A 26,868-nucleotide genomic window follows, 5' to 3' on the forward strand; every position below is an offset into this window, starting at 1 on the left:
CATTGCTCAACTTCCTCTAATCTTGTATTATGAGTATCCATAGTCTTTTTAATTTGGCCAACAATTTCTTTTATTTCCATAAGATCTATTTTTTATATAGTCTTGCAATTTCTTCTTTATGCTCTTCTAGGGTCTTCTTTATGTCCCTTTTATCCTGTTCCATGGTCTTCTTCATGTCTTTTATATCCTGTGCCATGTTTTCATTCCTCAATTGTGATTGTTTGATTAATTGTGCCAAGTACTGTGTCTCTTCTGATATTTTGATTTGGGTGTTTGGGATCAGGTTCTCCATATCGTCTTGTTTTATCATATGCATTAAGATTTTCTGTTGTTTTTGGCCTCTTGGCATTTGCTTTGCTTGATAGTGTTCTTTCAAGTTGTAAAAAAAAAAAAAGCCAATCTAATTTTTCAGAAATACAAGTTGGTGGCTACACTTTCTCCAACTAACCAGCAGATGGCGCCTGCGAGTCACCTATACCCCTCAAGTCAGTTCTCCCCAACTCTGTCTCTGTGGTGTGTGCGGAAATGATTTTTGTGAGGTTCAGTTGGTGAACTCAGTTTGGGTTTGTTGTTAGAGCTGTCCGCCCTGAATGTGGGGCGTGTGTCTGGGTGACTAGGGAGGCAGGGCAGCTTCAATATTCAAACCTCCCAGGTGTTGCCAGAGATTCAAGGCTGTTGCAAGAGTCTAAGCCTTCATTTCAGTTTTGCCCCAGATTTTCTCTGTCGCAGACCCACAAACCACGAGCATTGAAGTAGCATCCCTGGGTTTTCCGAGTGGGCCCCCCTTCTCAGCTGTGATCTTCCAGGACCTCTGCTAAGGGAAGGCTGTGCTATGTCACTAGTGCACATTGTCCCTCAAGGGAAGCTCTGGGCCTCTGGGCCATGAAGGGGCACTCTCAGCCTGATGCAAAGATTAGCCTATAATTCTTGACTGTTGTAAGTTCTGAATGAAAGGCAGGTAGTAGAGCTGGGCCCCACCCCTTTCCTCTTAGAGAAGATAGACACCCTAGGGGGAGGTCATTAGCATTTCAATGGTCTCTGTCTGCCTGTGCCACACCCCTGTCTGGGTCACAGAACTGGGAACCGAAAATGGCCGAGGCTTTCTCCACTGAGTTGAAAAGGGAACAGAGCTAGTCTAAGGCGACCCTCCAGCTCTCCAAGGTCAGTCATCACCCAATGCCTCTGTCTACTTGTTGGGGATTCGTACCTCGTAGTGAGCAGTTCACACTCGCTAATTAAAACCCCAGCTGGAGCTCAGCTGAGCTATATGCACTTGCTGGGAGAAAGCTTCTCTCTGGCACCACAAGGCTTTGCAGCTTGGGCTGTGGGGAAGGGGTCTCCCAATTTGGATCCGCAGTTCTTACTTACAGATTTTATGCTGTGATCTTGGGCATTCCTCCCAATTCAGGTTAGTGTATGAGAGTGGATGGTCACGTTTGTCCCCCTGCAGTTATACCGGATTATTTACTAGTTGTTTCTGTTTTTTTTTTTTAGTTGTTCCAGGGGGACTACTTAGCTTCCACTCCTCTCTATGCCACCATCTTAGATCCTCCCCCCTAATAAATGTTAAAACAGTGAGCAGATATTAGATGTTAGGGTCATTATGAGGTTTATGTAACTTTATAATTGTAAAGTGCTTAGAATAGTGCCTGGCTCTTTAAGTTTTAGCTGCCATCATCATCATCCTCATTATAATCATCATCTTTCTAGGGAAGCATCACAAACTTTTTTGTGGGATTTCCTCAAAGACCCCGGGGGATGGCTGGAAGGGGAATGACTATTTGCCAATTGCTTTTTCTGAGGGTTAGAGAGATTTAGGGCTATAAAGGAGGATTTAGCCAGGGGTCTTCCAGAGCTCATGGCCCAGAGTTGCCAGCCTCTTCATCACAAGCCACACGGAGCAGGACATCACTCCTGGAAAGGCCACCAAGGGGAAGGGCAGGGTGGTCTTGTCACACGTGGCAGATAATTAAGCCACTACAGATAATAAAGCCACTTCAAAGTCATGGTGACTGAAGCAGAGCAGGTTTCTGATTCACTCATTCCCACCACTGAGGTTTCTTTGAAATTATTTTTATGTTATCTGGTGGTGTATTGCAACATGATGGCCCTTTAATATTTCAAATGTGAAATTCATAATACAATATAATCACTATCATTAATTCTAGCTTCTGATTAATACAAGGGCCTCCCCAAGAGCCCCGGATTCTACACTCATGCAGCTCTGTCCCATTGAACACTCTCGTTGACTGACCTCATTTTAAATTCATTTCCATACAACCCAGTGTGCCCTCAATGCTGCTCATCAGCCACACCCCATCCCCTCAGTCCAGGCACTCTGCTCCCACCCTCCTAGGTTCCCTCCCCTCCCTCCTCACACACAGCTTCCTGCATCACTGGGAAGTTAGAAGCCATTGGAAGAAGGCTTCTGCAAGCTCCCACCTCCACTTCCTCCCACCCCAGCCTCCAGACCCTCATATTCCGCTTTCCTTCCATTGCAATAGAGGAAAGGTCCGTGCTTCTCTCTAAGACCAGCCTTTCTCCTTGTGCTCTGAGTCCCATCCCCTCTCTTTTACTCAAAGTCCTTATGCCAGCAGTTCCCCAAATATAATCCCACATGTAATCAAGTTTTCCCTTTCTGCTGCATTATTTTCATCAGCCTTAAAACACTGCTATTTCTCTCATCTCACAAACACAAAAACAAAATCCAAAAGCCTTCTCTAGAACCTAATTTTCTGTCTTGCTACGGCCAGTTCTCTGCTCCCTTTTATGACAAAACTCTGTGGAAGAGTTGACTTTCCTTGCCGACCCCAGTGCCTCTCCTCCCTTTACCTCTTAAGCTTATTCCAATCAGGTTCTCACCCCACCCACTGCACCACAGCTCCTCTTGCTGATGACATGCTAACTCTAACAGTCACTTCTAGTCTTACTTGTCTATCAGAGCATTTGACAGAGTTGATCTCTCTCCTTATGGAAACACTTTCTCCATTTGGTGACCAGGACACCGCCCTCTCTGGTTTTCTTGCTGCTCCACTGGCCATTCTCCCCTGGTCAACTTTGCTTGTTCCTCCCCGTTTCTCCAACCTCTTCATGTTAGAGTCTTTTCTTCCGGGGCTCAATTCTTGGGTTCTTCACATTTCCATCAGTATTTACTTCTCTGGCAATCTCATCCATTGGCATGGCCTGAAAGGGAAGCCTGCTTTAACCTCCCTGTTTAAAATTTCAACACAAAATACAACTATATATTGATCATTCTAAAATGTATATCTCCATTCAGACTTTCCCACTAAAACTCCAGACTCCAGTAATGGAACTGCCTACTAACATATCCACTAGGCATCTTAAACTTAGCATGTCCCAAACTAGCCCCAGATGTTTTAGCCTCTATTGCCCTCTCCCCACCTCCAAAAAACCCCCTTACCTGCAGCCTTCCAGGCCCAAACCTTACAAGTCACCTTTGACTTCTTTATTTCTCTCACACACCATATCCAGTGTATCAGTAAATCCCACTGGCTTCACCTTCAAATGTATCCAGACTCTGTCTCTCACCAAGGCCTTCTCTATCAACTCGATCTGAGTTACCATCATTTCTCGTCTACTTCAGTGATGCCCATTTTTGCCTCTTTCGATCTCTTCTCAGCACAACAGTCAGAGAGACTATCAAAATGTCAATTCAGATCCTGTAGCTTCTCTGCTCCTAAGTGCTCAGAGTCAAAGCCAGGACCTTCGAATGCCCTGCAGAGTCCTGCCCAATCTCGCTTCATTCCCTCTCCAGTTTCACTCTGGCCTCCCTACAGTTGCACAAACACTCCAGGCTCCTGCCTCAGGGCCTTTGCACTTGGTGTTCTCTTGGACAAGGACATTCTTCCCCCAGATACACGCATGACTTGCTTCCTTCAAATCTTGGCAACATTACTCAAAGTGAAGCCTGCTTTTACCTCCCTATTTAAAATTTCGACACAAAATACAGCTCCCCACTTGTGCTTCCCACCCCCTTCCCTCTTCATTTTCAACCTCAGCTATTATCACCTTTTAACAAGCTGTATGATTGTCTAATGTATTTTGTTTATTGTCTCTCTCTTTCCCTAATAGAAAGTCAGCTCAGCGAGGCCAAAGATTTTTGTCTGCTTTGCTCTCTGCTGTATCCCCAGCAGCTAGAAGAGTGTCTGGAGTGTAATAGGTGTTCAATACATGTTTTTTTTTTTAAATTAAATTCAGTTTTATTGAAATATATTCATATACCATATAATCATCCATGGTGTACAATCAACTGTTCACAGTGCCATCATATAGTTTTGCATTCATCACCTCAATCTATTTTTAAACATTTTCCTTACATCAGAAAGAATCAGAATAAGTATAAAAAATAAAAGTAAAAAAGAACACCCAAATCATCCCCCCCATCCCACCCTATTTTTCATTTTTCTACTCATCAAAGGGAGTATGATCCACAAGCTTTTCACAATCACACTGTCACCCCTTGTAAGCTACATTGTTATACAATCGTCTTCAAGTGTCAAGGCTACTGGGTTGGAGTTTGATAGTTTCAGGTATTTACTTCTAGCTATTCCAATACATTAGAACCTAAAAACTTGTTATCTATATAGTGCATAAGAATGCCCACCAGAGTGACCTCTTGACTCCATTTGAAATCTCTCAGCCACTGAAACTATATTTCATTTCATTTTGCATCCCCTTTTTGGTGAAGAAGATGTTCTCAATCCCATGATGCTGGGTCCACATTCATCCCCAGGAGTCATATCCTGCATTGCCAGGGAGAATTATGCCCCTGGGTGTCAGGTCCCACGTAGGGGAGAGGGCAGTGAGATCACCTGCTGAGTTGGCTTAGCGAGAGAGAGAGAGGACCACATCTGAGCAACAAAGAGGTACTCAGGGGGAGACTCTTAGGCACAATTATACGCAGGTTTAGCCTCTCCCTTACAGGAATGACTCAAAACATGTTTGACGAGTGAATAAAAGTATGAATGGAGAATGATTGGATAACTAGCTGTGGGAATACCATTTCTCCCTGATTATTTTAATTATTCTAACCTAAAAATACAGGACTCAAGTCAGAATATGGATGGGGACCACATATAGGTTGACAACAGCATGTACAACCTTGCTACACAAAATGTAGTGCATGAACCAGCGGCAGCAGCATCACCTGGGAACTTGCTAGAAATGTAGAATCTCAGGCCCCACTCCACACCTGCTGAATTGGAGTTTGCATTTTAATGAGATCCACAGGTGACTGGTTGCACATTCAAGCTGAAAACCACTGAGCGTTGAACAATAGTCCTCAACCTCAACTGTGTATTGGAAACACCTGACTATCTTAAAAAACTACTGGTGCCTAGATCCCACCCCCAAAGATTCTGACTTAATTGGTCTGGAGCTGGGTCCAGACACAGATCAGTGGTTCTGAGGGGAAGTGACTGACTTAGTCATTATTTGGGGGCAGAGAGCTAAGATTAGAAGCCTGTCTGTCAGACCTTGGTACAGAGTGACTTGTTGATATCATCATCAGCATCAACTACAGTGGCCTCTAGCTTATTTCAAAACAGCTAAATTTCAGTTCCTTGTTCGCGGTTTTCAGTGAGACCAGCAAGGCAGCTACCTTTCCCGACCAGAAAAGGCACCACGTCCACATCCAGACTGGTCTGAGTTTTTTGGCAGGAAACAAACACTGAGCAGCATGTCAGCCCTTTGGAGAAGTGGCTCCTGCCTTCTTCCAGTGATCTTTGTGAGCAGAAAGCTAGCAGAAACTGAGCTGAGCTGAGCTGAGGAGGAGGCCCTTTGGTGACAGCTCTGGGTGGACATGGGGAAAGCCCTGTCCCCAGGGGTCTGGTGACCTGAGGGGCTCATAATAGGAACAGTCTCCTGTCCTGCATCCCTCATTCAGTGCTCCACCACCCTCTGCCTGACACTGTCATTTCCTACATGGCTCTAAGGTAAGGGTGGGGTGCACAGCTGACCTCTGGGGACGACCCCAAACAAGCCCACCTTGAATCTGAATTTCAGCCCCCAAAGCAGCACAATAGAAGGGTGTGGAAGCATGATAGAGAAGCAAGGGCTAACAGACATCCGAGACGGTTTCTGGGAGGATGTAGAGCACGTCTTCAGATTTTCATGGACCCCAATGGACTCTCTCTTGCAGCTGAAGTCTCGGGTTCTCATGACTCCTTTAGCCCTCTCGTCTCCGCGGAGTACCCCAGAGCCCGACCTCAGCTCCATCCCTCAGGACGCAGCCACCATCCCCAGCTTGGCAACCCCACAGGCTCTCACAGGTAGGTCAGCAGAATAAGGTCCAAGGCTGCGGAGACAGCAGGTAAGCAGGTTAGCAACCTGTCCACCATCTAACGGTTACTTTATGAACTAAACAAATGCCACCTCAGAAAGCTCCAAATGAAGGATTTCACATGTCCCTTAGCTGGACAGCAGATAGGACCACCAGATTCTCTGAGAACACGAATTAAAGTGTTTTGTAACTTGGTTTTCAATGCATCTTGGGTTCAGATGGTTGTTTTGGGGTGGGACTCTTTCTTGGCATGAAGGTCCCATATTAATTAGAGTTTCCGTAATTGTCTGGGATGAGTGCAAGAGAAGGCAGACTGGTAGAGTGAAAGAAGTCCAGGCTTTGTCATCAGAAAGACATGAGTCCAAATCCCTGTTCCACCACCAGTTATAGCTTTTGAGCAGTCATCTAGCCACTTTAAGAACTCAATTTCTTCATTCGTAAAGCAGTAATGATAATAACAAACTCACAGGCTTGTCTTGAGAATCAAAGAAGATAAAGTATTTAAAGTGCCTATCATATAGTAGGTGCTCAATAAAAACTGATTTTCTTCACCTTTGTTGTTACTGTTTAACTCTTCCAAAATATTGTTGGTTTCTGTTAGAGTCCTTCTTCAATGCTCAATTGCACCTGTGGCTCCAAGATAGGATGCTCAAGGGGGCCAGGTGGTACATTCATAAGAGGAGTCACTAATGTATGGAAGGAAATTTGACAACTAGTATTAAAATTTATTTTTATCTCATCCTTTTGAAATTTTTATTTCTTGGATATGTTAAAAAATGTACCCAATACATTAATACAGTCATGTGTATAATGTATATTACATAATGCATATAACATAATAAACATTTTGGGGACACGTGCTTAAATTTTTTTACAAATGAGATTTTTTTTTAAAGTGTGGGGACCATCAGTTGGGCTTACCTGGGCAGGCAACTGAGTATTTTCCCTGAGATTGTAAACAGTGCTTTCGTATAACTTCATTGAATATATAGTCTCTGGAGTGATCAGCATCATCCAAATTTTTTATTCGTAGAAGTTTAACAAAGAGATGACAAACATTGTGTATAGTCTGATAGTTCAAAGGAGAAGGAGAAGATTTTATATGTGTACATGCCCAGCATGGAAATGTGTTACAGACATGGCCCACGTGGGCCACCATAGTAATACCCAGCTGTGGAAATATATTTGCACATATGATCCCTGTGGGCCACCATAATCTACACTTCAGATCTCAGTATATCAAAGTAGACCCTCCTGTCTATCTGTTCCCTATCAAGAAGACCCTCTTGAAAGCAAGACATGGTAGTTGGGGTGTTTGGCTCTTTTGCCTCTTTTACTTCCTACGTTGGGAAGAATCAGTCTTACTTTTGCCCTTTTCAGCTTTCCCAAAGCCAGGGCCAAAGAGGATAGCTGAGGCATTCCCTGAGCACACAGAAGCAGCCAGCTGGCCTGATGTGTGTCCAATGTTGGGTCTTCGTGGGTCTCTGTTTCCACAGTCTGCCTTTATATCAACAAGCAGGCCAACGCAGGGCCATACCTGGAGAGGAGAAAGGTGCAGCAGCTCCCCGAGCACTTCGGGCCTGAGAGGCCATCGGCGGTCTTGCAGCAGGCCGTCCAAGCCTGCATCAACTGTGCCCACCAGCAGAAGCTGGTGTTCTCCCTGGTCAAGCAGGGCTACAGTGGTGAGATGGTGTCAGGTAAGGCTCCGGGGCAGGCTGCATGGGGAGGGCCCTGGGTGTCCCTCCGAGGGAGCAGACAGCCATCCTCAGGGTATGGCGACAGTGGTTCTGGCCAGGGTCTGTCCTCCAGTTTCTCCAGGGGCCTTAATGAGCCTGTGCGATGAAGGCTTTTCTCAGGGCCCAAGGAAAAGATGCTGCCAGGCATGGACAAGAAGACTGGACGTCTGAATCCTCATCCTTATTCTTCTTTTTCTCCCATCTACCATATCAGCGAATCCTGTTGCCGTACCTTCAAAATATGTCCGGAATCCAACCACCTTTCACCCCACAGCAGTCACTCTGGTTCTTTCAAACTTTGAAGTCAGGTCATGACACATTCCTCTGCTCTAAACCCTCCAGTGGCACCGATCTCACTGAGAGTGAAAGCATAAGTGTTTACAAGGGTCCCCAAGGCGCTATGCTATCACTTCAGTCTCCTGATCACTTCTGTCCCCATCCCCCACTCTGCTCCTGCCACAGTGGCCTCCTTGCTGCTCTTCCAGTATCCTCCAGGCATGCTCCTGCCCCAGGTTCTTTGCACCTGGCAGTTTCTCTTCTTGGACTGCTCCTCCGCCCAGATGTCCATGTCACTCATTCCTGCACTTCCTTCACATTTCTACTCCAATGACACCTTATCAAAGAGCCCTTTTCTGACCATCCTAGCTAAACTATCAGTCCCTGTCACTCTCTGTTCTCCCTTTTTCTACATCATTCTGTTTTCACAGCACCCATTGCCACGTGGCGGGGAAAGCTCATGGCCCATCTCACAGGGGTGTAATTTTTAATACGAGAGCCCTCAGGGTCAGAGAATTCCCTGCTTCCATTTTCATTGCCCCCCTCCCCCAGTTTCAGCCCCATCCTAGTGCTTTCTGGAGGGATGGGAAGTAACCACCACCATGAAAGGGGAAGAATCAGGAACTCTGCCTCCTTCAAACATTTGCCTGCAGAAGCTCCTTCTGTCCTCCCTGAGACTCTACACAAAGGTTGTCACCACCTGCCCTTTAGCCTTGAAGCCTGGAGCCCTGCAAGATGCCTTAACTCTAGAGGGACAGCCCAGAGTCCCTTCTGACCCAGTGTCATGGGCACAGTCTCCATATCACCAGGGAAGGGGGAGAAGATTCCCTGCAGTGGAGTACCGCAAGTGACCGTGCTGGCCAGCTAAGAAATGGTCTAAAGTGGCTGCATCCTAAAGGACCAAAGCAGGGACATTTTATTTAACTCCAGATACCCAGGGCTTGAGGGTGAAGAGCAAGTCCAGCAAAGTTCCCCAACTCTGAAGGATTTAGCTCCCCTTCTAAGCCTCTCCAAGAGTTCCCTCTGAGCAGAAAATGGGGTTTGACTTACAGATAATTTATTAAAATTGAACTCGGCAAGATCTGGACCCATGTGTCCAACCCAGGGTGGTTTTTAGGAGACTTTAGCAGAGGGAGTAGTGGCATAAGGAAGAAGTAGAGCACTAAGAGAAGGCAGGAGGAGAGCCATGTTGTCAGGCCCTCTGAGAGCCCCTTGGTCTTTCTTCTTCTGATTTCCATCTGAACCCCCAGGTGCCCTATCCAGGGCTTCTCTTTGGGGTTTGAAGGCCTTGGCTTTCTCATTGCTGAATAGTGTGGCTCAAGACACAGACCTTGTACTAAGAGAAAGCTCTTCCTCCACTCATACACCCCTTGAGCACATCCCATTCTGGGTTCTTTTTGGTCCCTGCCCCCTATGCTGGGAGAGCTGACCCCATTTTCCCTGCTTTTCTGCCCAGCCCTCAGTCTGTAGCCTCAGGGCCTTGGCACTGGGGAGAAGGTTCTGCAGAGTCTGGCACCTAAAGCAAGTGGGGCTGGGCCTTGCCAAGTTTGTCTTGGCTGAGGGAATTCCCACGGAGCCAGAGCTGAGCACTTTGCCTGAGTGTCTTGGAGAGAGCAGAACACCATGCTGGCGCCTCGTGCTGCTGCCTTGAGTGAGCTAAATGGCGAGGTGGCTTTTCACGTTCCAGATGGTGATGTCGAGGCTCAGCAAGGCTAAGTTGACACCACCGTGGTGATTTAGGGATGGAGTGGGCTCAAGGGGAAAGAGTCCGGACCCCACTCCTCACTTAGAACCTGGTCCTTAGGGCACAGCTTGCTAAACATTCCCGTGTCACAACACACTGAAAGTGGTAACATTGGTGCTGGCACAATGACCACCCCAATGGGTGAGGGGAGCAGGATCGCCGGACCCTGTTTCCCATTCTCTGCACACCCACCAGGGTGCTCTGCCTGAGCCACATTTTCCCAGAGGTGTAGCTTTTTATAGTCCCACAATAACAATGTCCTCCACCGAGAGGTAGAATTTTCCCACTTTTGTGGTCTCCCAGACACTCTGGGATGTGTGCACATTGAGTTATGGACAGGTCTGAGGCCCTGAGCCCCTGCTACTGTGGGCTCAGTTTCCATCACCCCCTATCTTCTAAGGTGTTGGAGGCAAATAGCAGTGCCCACACTAAGAAGATACTTCCGGAGTGTCTGGGTGGCCAGGAAACCTCCTGAGTGAGAATTTCAGCAGCTCTTTGGCTGCCTCTCTCAATCAGGGACACAGGAGATTAAAATGGATAGGCAGGTGCCTCTTAGAGGCCATGTGCCCTGGAAAAGCCACTCTGGGCCCTCTCCTCAGTTCTTTCACCTGTAACATGGGGTAATAACCATTTGCTCACTGTCCTCAAAGAACTGTTGGGGGTGCAAAATGAGGTGATGCATGTGAAAGTTCTTATCAAACAGTAAAGAGTTACATGAAAGAAATGGATCTTCTTGATGTCTCATTAAAATGGGCATTTTCTTAAGTTCTAAACTCAAAACCAGCTCTGGTCTCCCCTGCCCCAGCCTTTGGGGGATGCAATGCAAAAGACTAGCCTTCCCCACTAGGTGTCGATGCCCAAGTGATGGAGACCTGCGTGGGGAGCAAAACCTCCTGTTTTAGATTTTCGTGTAGGTTCCCCACAGCTGGAGCTGGTGTGCAGGCAGCACAGGGTGAGAACAGATGGTGAGGAGAAAGGCAGAAAGGAACATGCCTGGGCTGGAAGGAACTGGGTTTTTCTATTCGAAATTCTGTAATGCTGTAGAAATCACGTTTACTCTAGCACCACTGTGCAGAGGTTTTTTCCCTTTTATAAAAACTCTTCCCCAGAAGTCAGAATGAACCCTGTGGTGCTGGGTTGGAGTTGAAGGCATTGTATGAACTCACGTTCATTTGAATACACACACACACACACACACACACACACACACACACATAGATGTATACATGCCCCCCCCCCACATATATATACAGAGAAATAAATACAGAGATAATTAGATGGGTTAGTATACACACATATATTTCCTAGCTTTGTCTGCTGAAATGGCCCAGAATTAGTGACACCCAGTAGTAATGAGTACACCCAGTGGTTTTTAAATACCACTCTTTAAGAAAAGGAACCAGGACTCCTTAAGAAAATGGCTGATCCTAGTGCTGGGGTTGGGAAAATACAAGATGAGCCTGGAGTACACTGCAGTGCCAGAAAGCAGAGAGGGGCTAAAAAACAATGGGAGCATGTCATAGAGCACAGGAGTCAACCTGCAAGAGCTCCCAAAGACCAAAGCTGGAACAATTTGAGCACCAAAATAGATAACATAGTATTAGATTCCCCACAGTACAAGCAAATACAGTTAAGTACATGCTGATACAAATAAAGAATTGAACAAATAAATAAAAAGGGGAGAAGGGACAAATCTTCCATATAGAAGAATTCCAAATATTGTGTAGACTCTCCCTGTCCAGGAGATGGAGCTCCACCCTCCCCACCCCATCCTGGGGTGTGACTTGCTTCCAAGGAATAGGATATGGGGAACACAGTGCAGAAACCTGGCAAACCCAACCTTGGCCAGATGATCAGGGTGAACATCTCCAGTGAGGTCATTGGCTATCAGGGCCCCAGTTAGGATGAGATGGAAAGAGCACCTCACCTTGGTGGTCCCCCTCCCAAAAAAAACCATAGCCCCAATCTACTCTTAAGATAAATGTCAGACAAACCCCAATTGGGGAACATTTTGCAAAATACAGGGTCAGTACTCTTCAAAACCGTCAAGGTCCTCAAAAACAAGGAAAGACCAAGAAACCACCCAGAGTTGATGAAGGAGATGCAGTGACGAAACAGTGTGGTATATGGGATCAGATCCCGAAGAGAGATAGGACAATAGTGGAAAAAACGGGTGAAATCCGAATAAAGCCTAGTTATGAAACAAAACAAACAAAAACCCTTTCCCCGGGACTGACTGATGTGTGGCTTTCCCCAGTGACCAGTTCTCAGATGCTCTCTCTGGTTTTTCAGTCTCCGCTTCCTTTGATGGAAAGCAGCACCTGCGGAGCCTGCCCGTGGTGAACAGCGTCGGGTATGTCCTGCGCTTCCTGGCCAAGCTGTGCCAGAGCCTCCTGTGCGATGACCTATTCAGCCACCAGCCTTTCCCCAGGGGCTCCAGCACCTCTGAGAAAGCCCAAGAGAAGGAGGACAGCAGGATGCAGCCTGGTAGGCATCGTCTGCTCCCCGCCTGCCGCAGGGTGACCTTACTGTCCCCAGTGTCTCTGCCCTTCGGGGACAGGTGACACTGCTGCGGAGGGAGCCCCTGCGGCTCCTGGGAATTCTGCATCCAGGCATGCAGGGGCTGCCTCTCTGGGTGCCCCGGGAGCATTAGGGGCTGCCGGGATTAGGAGCTGCCTAGACAGCCCCCACTCCAGCCACCAAGGGCTGACATTACAGCTTTTAGGCCTAAGTTATTAGAATTCAGACAATGAGACCACATCACATACAGTGAGTGATTTTCTTCCCTCTCCTCTAAGACTTTGGGCATTTATTCTTCATTGCTGAGTAGTGGAAGGACTACAAAACAAAGGAACTGAGAAATCCCTAGGAGAGGACAGCTAAAGAATCTAAGCTGGTCCTGCCTGGGATTCTCCTATGGCCTTATCTGATTCCGTGCCTGCCCGTGTGAATAAAAGGCACTACAAAATGCCTGTTATTGCAGGAATTTGGCTAGGACATATCAAATATATCTGGCAGTGTGAGAGAGTGTTTTCCGTAACTCGGGATGGAAAGGTGGCCAGTAGGAAGGGCAGCAAGTCCCCACGGGCAAAGTTGCCACCGTATTGCCTGCCAAAGGAGTTGGATGCCCATGGGAGGGGCTCTCTCCCCACTTAGCAGCCCTGAGTTACAAATTTGCAAAGAGCCAAGAGTGAATGCAGATTCTGGATTCCAGGTTCCCAACAATGAGCAGAAATTCTGCCTTTTTTCTTCCTCTGGAAGCAGTCTTGTTGATATATGAGCAACACATATGCAGTGAAACTGGAATCTAATCATATCATTAAGCAAACATTTGCTGACCCCTCCTCTGTTCCAAGTACTGTGTGAGACCCTATCTCGGAACAAATAATTGAGCTTAGGAAAGTTTTTGAGGACAACGGTGACCATTAGGAATAATGAAAACATACATCTGCACAGATGTCATACAGATAGGCTCATAGCACGTAACAAGAGAACACTTATAATAATAAGACGGCCATGCCTCAACCCAGGAGGATAGCAGGGAAGGATAAACTTAGATTCTTAACACATATTTTCTTGGATACAATCAAGAACCTTGCCTAGAATTTTACTTTAATCTCTCTGAGAGCTGGGAAACAAGAAGAAATTTGGCCTTTACAAAGGAAGGCATCTAATTAAATATGGTTCATATGGGTAAATATATATATACATACATATATATACACACATATATATACTTTTATGTTTTTCTTGTTGTCTTGTCGTCTTGTCTCTGGGACTCAGTTTCCTATGTGAAATGAGGCAGTTGCAGTTCCTGAATCGTAATTTTCCTTCTGATACTGTCTATGAATCTGGCCTCTCCTTTAAACCTTAATTGACCTAGAAATATGTTCTAGAGCTAATTTATCTTCTGGTGAAGCTTAAAATGAGAATAGCACAGTGGTACAATTTCACTTCTCAAACCCTATGGCATCGTTATGTTGAACAAGCATGACCCATGGGACGTAATCCTGTCTCCCACTGACCCTTTACATTTATTCCTTGGAACTAATGTCTTGTTGCCTCAGCCAAAACTAAGCTACAAAAGATTTCATTATAACATCCTGTCTCAGCCCCCCACCCCCACCCCTTGAGCTTCCCTGAGTGATCACTGAGGAAGCTCTTGCCTTGGGTTCTCACCTTATTCTTTCCCTTTCCAAGCTCACCACGTAGGATGGAGTTTGTCTTTTTCCTGAGGGTCTTCCCTGAATAGTACAGCTGCCCCACTTCTTCCCTTAACTCAGATCACAGCCTTGGATCTCTGGCTCAAAGCTGGTTCCTTCCTGGACAGCATGGGTGGTTTGGAAGTAATGAGCCCAGTTGTCCTTATGGGCCCTTCCCTAGCCCATGGCTGCTTTGAAAACCCAATGGCTCCAAATCAGACAACCTCATGGAAATTGATTGTCATGCCTTGGGTATTGCAGAACCAAGTGCCATGTGCTTCACTTTTTGGGGAGCCTTGGGGTGGGTGGCAGCTGTGGCACAATACGCTGTGAGCAGGGACCCTCACCACACATATTTCCCACCAGTCTACAGTGGGGCCTCGAATGACACCAATAGGGAGTTGGCCTTTATATTGCCTCTTTACAATTGCCTTGTCAAAGTTCCCTTAAAGGGTACATATCAAGTTATTACTATTTCAGATGAGGGAGCTACATTCTCATCTTTGTAGCAAGAAAGGCATGAATATTTATATTTGGGGAGGGATGAGGTGTATGTTGATTCTAAGCTCCAAAGCTATCAATAAGACCACGTGGTTCTTGCTCAGCAGCCTCCCAAACCTTTCTGAAACAGATCCCTGGGTGTTTCAAAAGCACATGGATTTGACACCACAATTGCATGGAACTTTGAACAGGAAGTGAGATACGGTAGGTTAGTATAGGCTGAAGAGAAATAGTGACACATCCTAGAGTAATTTGGGCAGATAATAAAAAATATATTTACAGCCTCTCCTCACCGAGCCCCGAGGATCTGGGGGAAGGTGTGGAAGTGTTGGACTTCCTCACCTGGACTGGGTTGATGTTGTCACAAACATTGGGACTGGCGGTTTGATGTGCTGAGCCCTCGATCATGGGACTTGCCCTTATGAAGCTCGTTACTGCAAAGGAGAGGCTAAAGTTGCATATAATTGTGCCTAAGAGTCTCCCCCTGTGTACCTCTTTGTTGCTCAGATGTGGCCCTCTCTCTCGCTAACTGAGCCACCTCGACAGGTGAACTCGCTGCCCCTACTTGGGACCCGACTCCCAGGGGTGTAAATCTTCCCAGCAATGCAGAATATGACTCCCGGGGATGAATGTGGACCCAGCATCGTGGGACTGAGAGTATCTTCTTGACCAAAAGGGGGATGCAAAATGAGATGAAATAGTTTCACTGCCTGAGAGATTTCAAAAGGAGTCAAGAGGTCACTCTGGTGGACATTCTTATGCACTATATAGATAACACCTCTTAGGTTTTAATGTATTAGAATAGCTAGAAGTAAATATCTGAAATTACCAAACTCCAACCCAGCAGTCTGGACTCCTGAAGACGATTATATAATAATGTAGATTACAAGGGGTGACAGTGTGATTGTGAAGACCTTGTGGATCACACCCCCTTTATCTAGTGTATGGATGAGTAGAAAAATGGGGATAAAAACTAAAGGACAAATGGGGTGGGATGGGGGGATGGTTTGGGTGTTCTTTTTCACTTTTATTTTTTTATTCTTGTTCTGGTTCTTTCTGATGTAAGGAAAATGTTCAGAGATAGACTGTGGTGATGAACACATAACTGTTATCATACTGTGGACAGTTGATTGTATACCATGGATAATTGTATGGTGTGTGAATGTATTTCAATAAAACTGAATTAAAAAAAAAAAGTAAATGAACAATGTGGGGGGAGGGATATGGGATGTTTTTGATACTCCTTTTATTTTAATTTTAATTTTATTTTTTTGAGTAATGAAAATGTTCAAAGATTGATTGTGGTGATGGATGCACAACTATATGATGATACTGTGAACAACTGTACACTTTGGATGATTTTATGTTATGTGAATATATCTCAATAAAATTGCATAAAAAAAAAAAGCACATGGATTTGAGAAGCATGGGTGGATTTGAGGAACACCAGGTGCAGAAGGTAGTTCACTCAGGTGTCAGGTGGCATTGACATTATAGAGTTTTGAAACGTCAAAGCTGTTCAGCATTAGAAATGGCTGCTTGGGTGGTAGTGATCTCCCCATTGTTGACAACAAATTCGTGCTGGTGTCCACTTGTCAGGGCCATTGAGGGAACTCTGACAACCCGGAGGAGTCAACAAGATGTTCCCTCTGGTGTCTTCCAGGCTGAGAGTCAGGGACTGGAGGTGGCAGAGGGCAGCTCTGGGCAACAGTAAGGCAGGGCTCTCCCGGATCCTCAGCAAGGGGCCTCTCAGAGGAGGTGAGGGCACCAGACAAAGTGACTCGCATTAGAAGCAAGCCATATATATTTTTTTTAATTCAGTTTTATTGTGAAATATTCACATACCATACAATCATCCATGGTGTACAATCAACTGTTCACAGTACCATCTTATAGTTGTGCATTCATCACCCCAATCTATTTTTGAACATTTTCCTTACACCAGAAAGAATCAGAATCAGAATAAAAAATTAAAATTAAAATTAAAATTAAAAAAAAACCCCGACCAGATCACCCCCCCATCCCACCCTATTTGTCCCCATTTTTCTACTCATCCATCCATACACTGGATAAAGGGAGTGCGATACACAGGGTTTTCACAATCATACTTACTGTCACCCATTGTAAGCTACATTGTTATACAATCGTCTTCAAGAGTCAAGGCTAGTGGGTTGGAGTTTGGTAGTTTCAGGTATTTACTTCTAGCTATTCCAATATATTAAAACCTAAAAAGTGTTATCTATATAGTGTGTAAGAATGTCCACCAGAGTGACCTCTCGACTCCATTTGAAATCTCTCAGCCACTGAAGCTTTATTTTGTTTAATTTCACATGACCCTTTTGGTCAAGAAGATGTTCTCAATCCCACAATGCCGGGTCCGGATTCATCCCCGGGAGTCATATCCTGTGTTGCCAGGAGATTTACACCCCTAGGAGTTAGGTCCCAAGTAGAGGGGAGGGCAGTGAGGTCACCCGCTAAGGTGGCAAGCCCTATATTTTTTAAAAAACAAAACAAACAGAAAAGTGAGAATGCTCACTGTATTCGCAGAGACAGGTGTACCGAAGGTAAAACAGCAGATGATTAACACACCTCTGCATGTACATTTATAAGCCAGCCGTTGTTTTTTTAATTAGAGAAGCTGTAGGTTTATAGAAAAATAATGCATAAAATAAGGAGTTCCCATATACCACCCTATTATTAGCACCTTACAAGCAATCCTGTTTTTAAAAAATAAGTTTTACTTTTAGTTAGTTGGACAAAGATTGTGGACATTAGGTTACAATATTACTTAAATAGGGCCGAGGTGGTACCACATTATAGTAAAAGTGATCCTCAAGGTATGTAGATTATAAAGCAGAGGAAAACTTGAGTGAAAAGATCTAGTAAAATTCTCTAGAAAAAAGTCAATGCAACTGATGATACAAAATAAAAATCAGGAAAGTAAATAAAGCAGAATGATCTTCTAGGCTTTAGGGAAACGAAGTTAGGTGGGAAAAAAATATAAAAGCATAGCTGAAAGAACAACTTGGAAGAGAGAAAGCTTCTTCCAAATCTCTTGTTCAGACCTTTGAACATAAACTCTCCAAATGTCCATGGGAAACCAGACTTTACGCCCACCTAACCACCTGAGTTCATCCTGGAGCTTCAAGTTTTTGGTTTGAGACAAGGAAGGTTTGTGTTTTAGGAAGCAGAGCAGCTCTGGGGGTGCTTTAGGAGACTGGAGGCAGAAAGGTGGGTTTGATAACATTTGTGGTTCTGTCCGGAAACATGAGATAATCAAAGGGAAGATTTTACTTTGAGTGTTAAAAAAAAAAGTCTCCATTATAAATAAGCTTTAGCCAGGTACTTCTGAAATTTTCATGTGCATACAAACCAACTAGGGATCTTGTTAAAATGCAGATTCTGATTCCCTGACTGGGGTGCAGCCTGAGATTCTTGTTTCTAACAGATACCCTGGTGCTATCTGTGCTGCTGGTCTGTGGGCTGCAAGATTCCTGCTCATGTAGGGACATTAACTTCAGGTCTTCAGTAAAATAATTCTGCCTGTGCTAAGATGATTCCTCCCCTGTACAGGTGTTGCTTCCAAGGATAATCCAGTGTCCAGAAGTGGTGTTTCATGGGCTGGAGAAGCCTGTGGGCTGGGTATGAGGAAGGCAAAGCAGTCAGTGGTAGGTGGCCATGTGTAAATCCAGGTGAGAAAGAAGAGGTGTGCAGGGCCAGGGAGGAGGTGAAAGAAAGGGAAAAATGATGACAGGCACTTTCTCAGAGGATGACCTGGCTGCCACCTGTAACAGGGTGTCAGGAGCCCTTTACACCTTCCCGAACTCCTTAGAGGCTGCCCATCTCTTCTCCCAGGCCCTTCTCTACATGTCCACAGTGGCATTTAATTCTGCCTTCAATTTACAGGAATCTGGGGACAGATCTTATCTTCTCTGCTAGATAGAGTTGGGCATAGGAACCATGTGGTCCCCAGTAGAGCCTGAAACATAACAAGTACTCAGTAAATATTTACTGAGTCAAATTGTATTCAACACAATGGAACAAACTGTCAGCTCACCAAGAGTGGAGGATCTCTTTTGGCAACCACAAGTGTGATAGCTGAACTCTTCTGCAGGATCTAATTTCGTGTCTGGTTTCCTGCCTTTTGAAGGTTTTGCATGATGGGAACAAATTGTTTACTTTTTGTTCCGTAGCTTATTTGATACACGGATGGTAGGAGGTGGGAGAGGAGGAGGGACATTTATTCTTGAGTCTTGACTTTCCTTCCTTGGCTGGTGGTTTTTGAGGTGGGCACCAGAAAACTGTTGGAGTAAGGGCCCCTCACAGAGTGTCCCATTATGATTGAACCTATATTTCCAGCATGTAGAAATTAAATCTGCTTCCTTGTTGAACAAATTTGTCTAATATAATATAATTGTGATGGTTAGGTTCATGTGTCAACTTGGCCAGGTAATGGTACCCAGGTGTCTGGCCAAGCAAGCACTGGCCTGTTACTGCAAGGACATTTGTGGCTGGTTTATTAAATCATCAGTCAGTTGGCTGCAGCTGTGACTGATTAGTCTATGAAGGGCCTGTCTTCCACAATGAGAGAATGCAATTAGCTGGATTTAATCCAATCAGTTGAAGACGTTCAAGCGAGATAGATAGAGGACCTTCACTTCTTCTTTGCTTGACCAGCGAAGCATTTCCTGAGGAGTTAGTTGAAGTTGTCAGTTCGTTTCCTGGGGAGTTCATTGAACACGTTCATCGGAGTTGCGAATTCACTGCCTGAGGAGTTCATTGAACATCTTCATTGGAGTTGCTAGTTTGCTACCTGCCCTATGGAATTTGGACTCGTGCATACCCACAGTTGCGTGAGAAACTTTTATAAATCTTCTATTTATAGATATCTCTCATTGATTCTGTTTCCTTAGAGGACCCTAATACAAGAATATAACAGAGAATGGCAGTACAGAGAATACTGATCTTTCCATATTTCCAAAAGATCATTTGTTTCTAAAAGGGAATTGGCTTTATCAAGTGGCATGAGTTCCATTGCAGAGACCATCCATTCAGTCAGTTGACAAGCACTTATTGACTCCCTTTAGTGGTAGTGGACTAAGGCACTCAGAGATGAGGCCGTTCATCCAAGCCACATAGAAAGGCAGCAGTGGGAGGACCCTGAGCCCTGGTCTTGGCCCTTTGCTTTCCTTGCTGTTAGTGGGGCCTTATTACTCAACACTTTCTGGGTAGGGTGTAAATTCCTGTTTTCCTGCTCAGAAGGCTGATTGCACAAAATGTACATTTACAAGTGGCCCATCATACACCTGTGTCACTTCTTCTGGCAAAGATGTAACAAAACAAACCCCAGACACCATTTAGCAAAATTGAGTTGGAAACTATACTGCAAGCAGATCAATTCTCTTTTCTCCTTCTGGGTTTCCTATCTTTGTGCCAAGGAATGGTGAGTCTCTGAATGTGGGATTTCCTTGACCTCTGGCTATATCAGTGTTGGATGACACCCAGGGGGCCAGCAAAGCCCATAATTTCTAGCCACCCACACAAAGTAGCTTACTCCATGAGGCATTAGCTATAGTTTGACCTGGTGTTTTAAATAATATGAGAAATGATGGAGCAAAAGAAGAACTGAAGGAAGGCCTGTTACTCCAGATTCCCTTGCAGCTGGCTGTCCCCCAGGGCAGGCCACGTGGTGAAATATTGCAGCACCACTCGTATGTTGTGAGCCATCTGATTCTCAAGCAGAGCATTGGAAGGGGGTCATTTGATAGAAGAACAAAGTATTAGTGGGCAAACCCAGATCTTAAGAATCCTTGCAGAAAATTTTGCTTGAAAGGTTAAAGAAGATATTCCACAACTTCTGTAGCAAATACAGAAGCTCTCATATATTTTCAGATAAATAGGGCCAATGGAAGCCCAGCCAAGCCCTTACAATGTGGAAGAGGGGTGTTCTCCAGTGGAGGATTCCCAGTCCTAGCTCTGCCTGTGTGCCAAGATAACATCATTTAGGAGAAGCTGTTTGTTGTGTTTTCAATTATATTATTCATTTAGTTGTGATATTTGAACATTATTTTAAACATTGAGCTGTAAGGGAAAAAAATAATTTTTTTTTTTTTTTAAAAAGGACCTCTGGAAAAAAGCCTGATTTTGCAGAATTTAAAATAGATCTTTGCAATGATCAGTAATCTACTGGATCCCGTTACATTAGAAGGCTTAGGTTCTCTTTTGAGTCCTATAGATATTGAGGAAGCACATGATATATATTCAGTAACTATTGGTTAAATGAACGAATGTTCCAAGTAAGTTGTTTAACCTCCCAAGGTACATTAAGTATGGGATAAATAGTATCATATTGAATCATGTTGTTCAACTTGATAATATTTTAATGGAAAATATCTATATTCAAATTAAACCAAAAGAAATTAGGATAACACCCCTCTTGCCCAAGATCACAAATAAAATCGACTTGAGGGGCAGAGCTCCTTTGGTGAGGGAGCATGGAGGAGGAAAAGAGACTTTTTAAAAAAAGGCCCTGTGGATCCTTTCTTCCTACAAGGCAGACCTCAGGAATTCTATAAAAGACACCCCATCCCAACACCAAATAAAAAATCTACTGAAAATCTGCCCCTTTGTTGCATGAGGCTAACTGTCCTTCATGTGACACCCCCACCCCTCGATGCTGCAAACCTCATTCTAGAGCCTGTCAGATGATGCTGAGGACACCTGGCCTCTCTGCTTCAGAAGGGGTTGGCTTCAGAAGGCCTGTCCAAAGAGCCTTCTGTCTCTCTGATGGAAGAGACCCATCTCGGGGATGGGTCAGGCCTATCCCCTAACCAAGCTCTCTGATTTATAGATCAAAACACATGGCCCAGAAGGAACATACAAGGACTGTTGTAAACAAAAGGACCAAATATGTGAGATGTAGCCATCTCCAAACCTCCAGGGCCGTGCTGGCTGCATTGGAGATCCCATCCATCACCTTGGGCTGTTCCCCTAGACCAGTGCCCCAGGGCCCTCAGGTGAGCTCTAAGGTGATGTCTGCAGGCTATGCCTTCTAATATCTGCTGACATGCATCAGAACTAGGGTTCAAATTGCAAACCAGGCAAAGAGGAATTGAAGCAGCTTGGTTTCTAAATAAACTTCATGAACTCTCTTCTATTAATCAGGGATTGGGGGCCTCATGCATGAGCAGTAAACCCTTTGCTGGAAACAAAACAAAACATAAACTTCCTGGTAGATAATTGGACAGATATTCTATAGCAAAACATCCTATATGCTAGTGAATTAATAAGCATAACTTCTAAGCTGGATGTGCAAAGTCAAAAGGGATGAAAGAAACAGAGTCCCTTTTTCCATCTATATTAATCTATTGCTATGTAACGTACTACTTCAAAACTTACCGGCTCAAAATAACACGTTATACCACAGTTTCTGTGGGTTGCAATTCCAGGGGAGGCTTCATGGGGTCCTCTGGCTCTGGGTCTCGCCTAAGGCTACAAGCCTAGCTTATTCACGTGGTAGTTCTCAGGATTAAGTTCCTCGCAGGCATTTAGACTGGAGCCTCAGTTCCTCCCAAGCTGTGGCTTCCTTGCCATGTGGGCCTCCCCACAGAGCAGCTCATAACATGTCAGCTTTCTCCACCGGAGAGAGAAGAGGGAGAGAGAAGGCTAGCAAGATGGAAGTGACTTCTCAGTACCTTTGCCACACCCTATTCATCAGATGTGAGTTGCTGGGTCTAGTCCACACTTAAGGGGAGGGGATTACATAGGATGTGATTACCAGGAGGTGGGGATCATTGAGAGCTACATCAGAACTGCCTACCACACCATCCCCACGTGTAGGTAAAAACAAAACCCTTTCCCCTTCTGCTTGAAAATTTGACCTTAAGTCAACTTTCTGACAGGGACATGTTACCTGTGTTGCTAGGCAACATTGCTTATGATAGCAAGACCACTGATTGGTAAATTGCATCTGGACTAGGAAGAACTATATTTGTGCTATAAATAGCTAATAAAGAATAGATTTGGGCTTCCTTGAGTGCAATGAGTCTTAAGTAAATTTCCTTTGCAGGGAGCCTGAAGCTAACCTAAGGAATTGTTATAAGAAATTTTGTCTCCTATGGAGCCAGAATGGATCCCACACCATCCCAATAAGAATCTTATCTCCTTGCATCTGTTGCATCACCAGAGTCACTATAGAATACAGCTCCTGTGTGGCTCTATGGTCTGCTGCAAGGACAGGAAACTGGTTCACAGCCTAAATCCTTCTAAACTGATCTGATACCATGCATGGCCTGTGGTCGTCTTGTCAATCTGAATGTTTAATAGAGCCTAGGAGAAAGACCACCTGGTAGGCCTTCCCCTCAACCTGGGATTGGAACCTGGTCTGCCTTGCGGACCTGTGAGCCTGCCAACGAGGCTGCAGCTAACCCCAGCAACGGCATCCCCAGGAGTCCAGGCAGGCCCTAAGTCTCTTCCCACTGGCAGCCTGGGCAGTGCTCCTCTGGTGCCATCTCCTCAGCTTTCCCTAAGAATGAAGAGCAAGTTGCTTGGTACCATTCAGGGTACCTTCGATGGCTGCTCTGGGTTCTTATAAACCAGAGCTCCCTGCCTTGGTAGGAAGTGTAAGTGGTAGGCTGGGCACCAAGTGACTGGGCTGTAGCTGCTTTCTGAATTTGTTGAGTCAGGTGTGTGGAGGTGGCTGAAGATGGTACAGAAAGTCAGCAATTATGATTGACTGCACTTCTGATCTTGGATCGCTGGCACAAGCGGATCCCTATGGGGTTATCAGAACAGCCACAATCTCCATAAGGGCAGGGGCCTATCTGCATTCCCTGGCCAAGCTCTGTGCCTGACAGGCAGCAGGTGCTCAATATATATACACTGACTGGATGGATGGATCAGAGAGAGGCTGTCTGTATGTTCTTTTGTATATACCTACACTTAGCTGGGTAGATTTGATGCCTTGCTCTTTTTTAGGATAGTAAAGATTGAAAAAATGGAAAACAAGTTATGTTCTGAAAACAGGAGTACTTATAGAAGAGTCTGAGAAGTGATGAGCTGGAGCAGACAGTGGGGATCTGGAAGGCTCTGGCAAGTCAGAGGGATTTCTGGGGAAAAGCTCTCCAATGGAGCTTTGTTTTGACTTCCCTGTTGTTGGCAGGGCTTCTTGGGGTTAGCCCCTTCTGTTTCAGTTCCCTCCAAAGTGGAGGTCACATTCTCCTGCAATTCTTTCCCATTTTTCTGTACCATAAGAAAACTCACATGTAAAATTCTCATCTTACAAAATAAACAAATGGATGGTTAATCATTATATAAAAGAATTTTATCATTTTCTGAAGGATGTAGCACAAGATTTAGCACAAGCTTGTTAAAGAATAAATTCTCATTTCTCAAAGAAGATACTGTTTATTTTTACATATCTTCTCAGGAACATTTTTGCCGCATAAATAAGGCAATGTCTCTAAAGCCTAGAAAACACCATGAGCCTTCCTCAAAGTTGAGATGTCCATTTGGAACTGAAACTTATAAATGTCCCTTATTGCAGAGACCCCAACATTTTCCTTATGAAGGACCACTTTTAATTTCCCCAAAGTTCTATGAAAAACTAAGAAGAGTGTGTGTGTATGTGTGTGTTTGTGTGTGTGTGTGTACTGGGGGAAGGGGGAGTGTTTGGGAAGCAGAGCTGTGACCACCGTGGTCCCGTCCACCTTCGCTGTCCCCTGTCTCTTGGGAGTTCCCATAAGCCTTAGGCAGAGGCTGGGTGAAGCTGCAGGACCATATGGAGGTGCTTACGGAATCTGCTCTCCCCTTGACACTGAAAGAGAACTTATTATTCCAAAAGGCTGACCTGGGGCAAAATTTCCAAACGGAAAAATCAACCCATAGCATTAGAACAAAATCTTAGGCAAACCGGAAACATGGGGAGGACTAAGGAAGTTCAGGGGTCAGGCATTAGAGTTATGGTTGGTTTCTGCGCATCTCCTTAAGGGACAGAAACCCTAAATGTATTTAAATGGACCAGAGGGGAGGCCTAAGATTGATTCTAAGGGCTGAGTGATCTGAACTCTAGAGAGAGGCTTCAAGAGAAAAGCCATACTGGCTAGAGAACAGTTAATAGAAAATTTAATTGAAGTGAATGAAATGCTCAACTTCCTAGGTGGTGTGTCCCAGTGCCATTTGAACCAGGAAGGCTGGGACAAGAGGCCACAGAGGGCCCTCGGGGAAAATGTGACGAGCTTATCTGAGCAAGAGCAAGAGGCGGGACCCAGCCTGAGAAAAGAGAAATCTGCAAACCTCCCCAAGAGCCCCAGTGAAAGGAGACTTGCTGGTTTCTGCCGCAAGAGAAGTCCCTTAGCCGTCCGCGGCAGAGGGCGCCTCCCTGCCTCCCGGCGCACGGAGCACGTGCCTGGTGGCGCAGACACACCACCCAAGGCAGGAAGCGAGGCTGCCCGTCCCGGACCCTGAGCAGGAGGGGCGCCGCCGTTTATCTCCCCAGCGGACCTGCCGTCGCTCCCTGGGTCCTTCTGGCCCCGCTCTTCTCCCTTTCTTCTCTCCTTGCTCTTCTTTCTCTACATTCCATAGCGTACAGGCTGTGCTCTTTTGGTGGTGGCGCCTGCTTAAGCCTCGGGTAATAGTTATTCCCCAGCTGTTCCGGTCTTTGGTGCCATCAGGCCAACCGCGTTACTCCCTTTTCTGTTCTGGGGATCAGGGGTAGGAATGTGCTGTGCTGCCCTTCTGCATGCTGACCCAGCGATGGGACCCTCTTGCCAGCTGGGCGAGGTGGTGCGGCTGTGGCCGGGCAGAGCCGCTGAGAGTCAGGCAGTGGCCCCCAGCATGGGGAGGTAGAGTGATGACTGCAGAAAGAGTCTGCTGTGGGCAGGTCTCTGCCATCAGGAAGATATGACTGACTGCTGATGCCAGGAATGGAGTAGAGACTGTGTGTGTGTGTGTGTGTGTGAGAGAGAGAGAGAGAGAGAGAGAGAGAGAGAGACATTAGTGCCAGGAGAGAATAGTGTCTGAAGCTCTGGAACCTTCTGGCTATTATTGCATGAATAGGTATAATGGGAGAATAATTTTGCAAATGGTGGTATTGTTGCTTTTCAGGGCTTCATTTTGCTCCAGAATCCAAAGAAAATGCCAGTAGCATTTTTTTTTTAATAAAAATAAATAATCTCAGCTCACTTAACTGCAAGCAGAGGGTCTTGGTTCCTGGTGGGAAGGCGTCACCATCGGCCCAGGGAGAGCCTTGCTCAGGAGTGTCTTTAGTTTTCCACACGCAGGCCCCTTTCCGGTCTCTGAGCTGCTCTCACTGCTTTGGGACTTTCTCTTTCTCTCTCTGGCTCTTGATTTTCTCCTTCCTGCCCCTTTTCCTCTTTCTGCCTCTCTCTTCAAAGGTTCTCTACATTCCAGGCCCTCAGCCTGACTCTCCAGCACTGCCTCAGGAATGGGTTGCCCTGGGCGTCCTGGAAGCCAAGGTGCAGCGACCTGCCCAGGAGGGCTTCACAGTGAGGAGGGAGGGAGAGAGAGAGAAGTCCACCTGCTCCTGACTCGGAAGCCTGGGGCTTTGTTCCCCAGACAGGGAGGCTTAGACATGGTTGAGTTTCATAAGCAAATGGGTATCCCTTGAGGCTGAATGGGATTGAACTCTTCTAGAGTGATCTTTGGCCTCCTTGGCTAAAAGGCAGGCTTTATAACCCGCAGCTGAAGGAAACCATAGTCCACCATAGTCCACCAACAGATTAGCAGTGGTGAGAAAGGAACGTCAGGCTATCTCGAAAGTTCCCAAGAAAATAAACCCTGAAAACGTGACCGGCTTCTTTGAATGTGCCATTTGTGCCTCTGCCTTTCTAGTTGAGCATTCTCTTGTGATGGCACAAAAAGCAGATGATTCTTTTTTTCTGTAAAGGGTTAATGGCTTATAAATTGCATCATTAGTCCCTTGGTTGGAGGTAGGGGGCTTATCAAAAAAGCCTCTTGTTTCCCTGGCTTTGCTGAGCTGGTGTTTTCCACAGCAATTAAATGGCCTCAAAGAGAGGCTGAGTTAGATCCTCTTGTTTAATGAGAAGAGCCAGGGGGACAAGACAGCTTATTTCAGATGAGAACGGATTT

The 26,868-nt window shown here is 45.5% G+C and overlaps 1 protein-coding gene across 16 annotated transcripts in view; it reads left to right on the top strand.

Moving 5' to 3' along the window:
- The window catches only part of SCML4 (Scm polycomb group protein like 4), a 129,969-nt gene that overhangs the window by 72,059 nt on the left and 31,042 nt on the right, over positions 1 to 26,868 (top strand). For 15 of the 16 annotated variants that reach the window (XM_037842465.1, XM_037842452.1, XM_037842464.1 and 12 more), the window contains 3 exons: positions 6,161 to 6,290; positions 7,798 to 7,998; positions 12,350 to 12,544. In XM_037842465.1, the coding sequence (XP_037698393.1) occupies positions 6,161 to 6,290; positions 7,798 to 7,998; positions 12,350 to 12,544 (526 nt within the window). The remainder of the gene's footprint in view (positions 1 to 6,160; positions 6,291 to 7,797; positions 7,999 to 12,349; positions 12,545 to 26,868) is intronic. The other variant, XM_037842467.1, reaches the window with a different exon arrangement.

This window comes from Choloepus didactylus, chromosome 7, assembly GCF_015220235.1.
Source record: "Choloepus didactylus isolate mChoDid1 chromosome 7, mChoDid1.pri, whole genome shotgun sequence".
Taxonomy (NCBI): domain Eukaryota; kingdom Metazoa; phylum Chordata; class Mammalia; order Pilosa; family Megalonychidae; genus Choloepus; species Choloepus didactylus.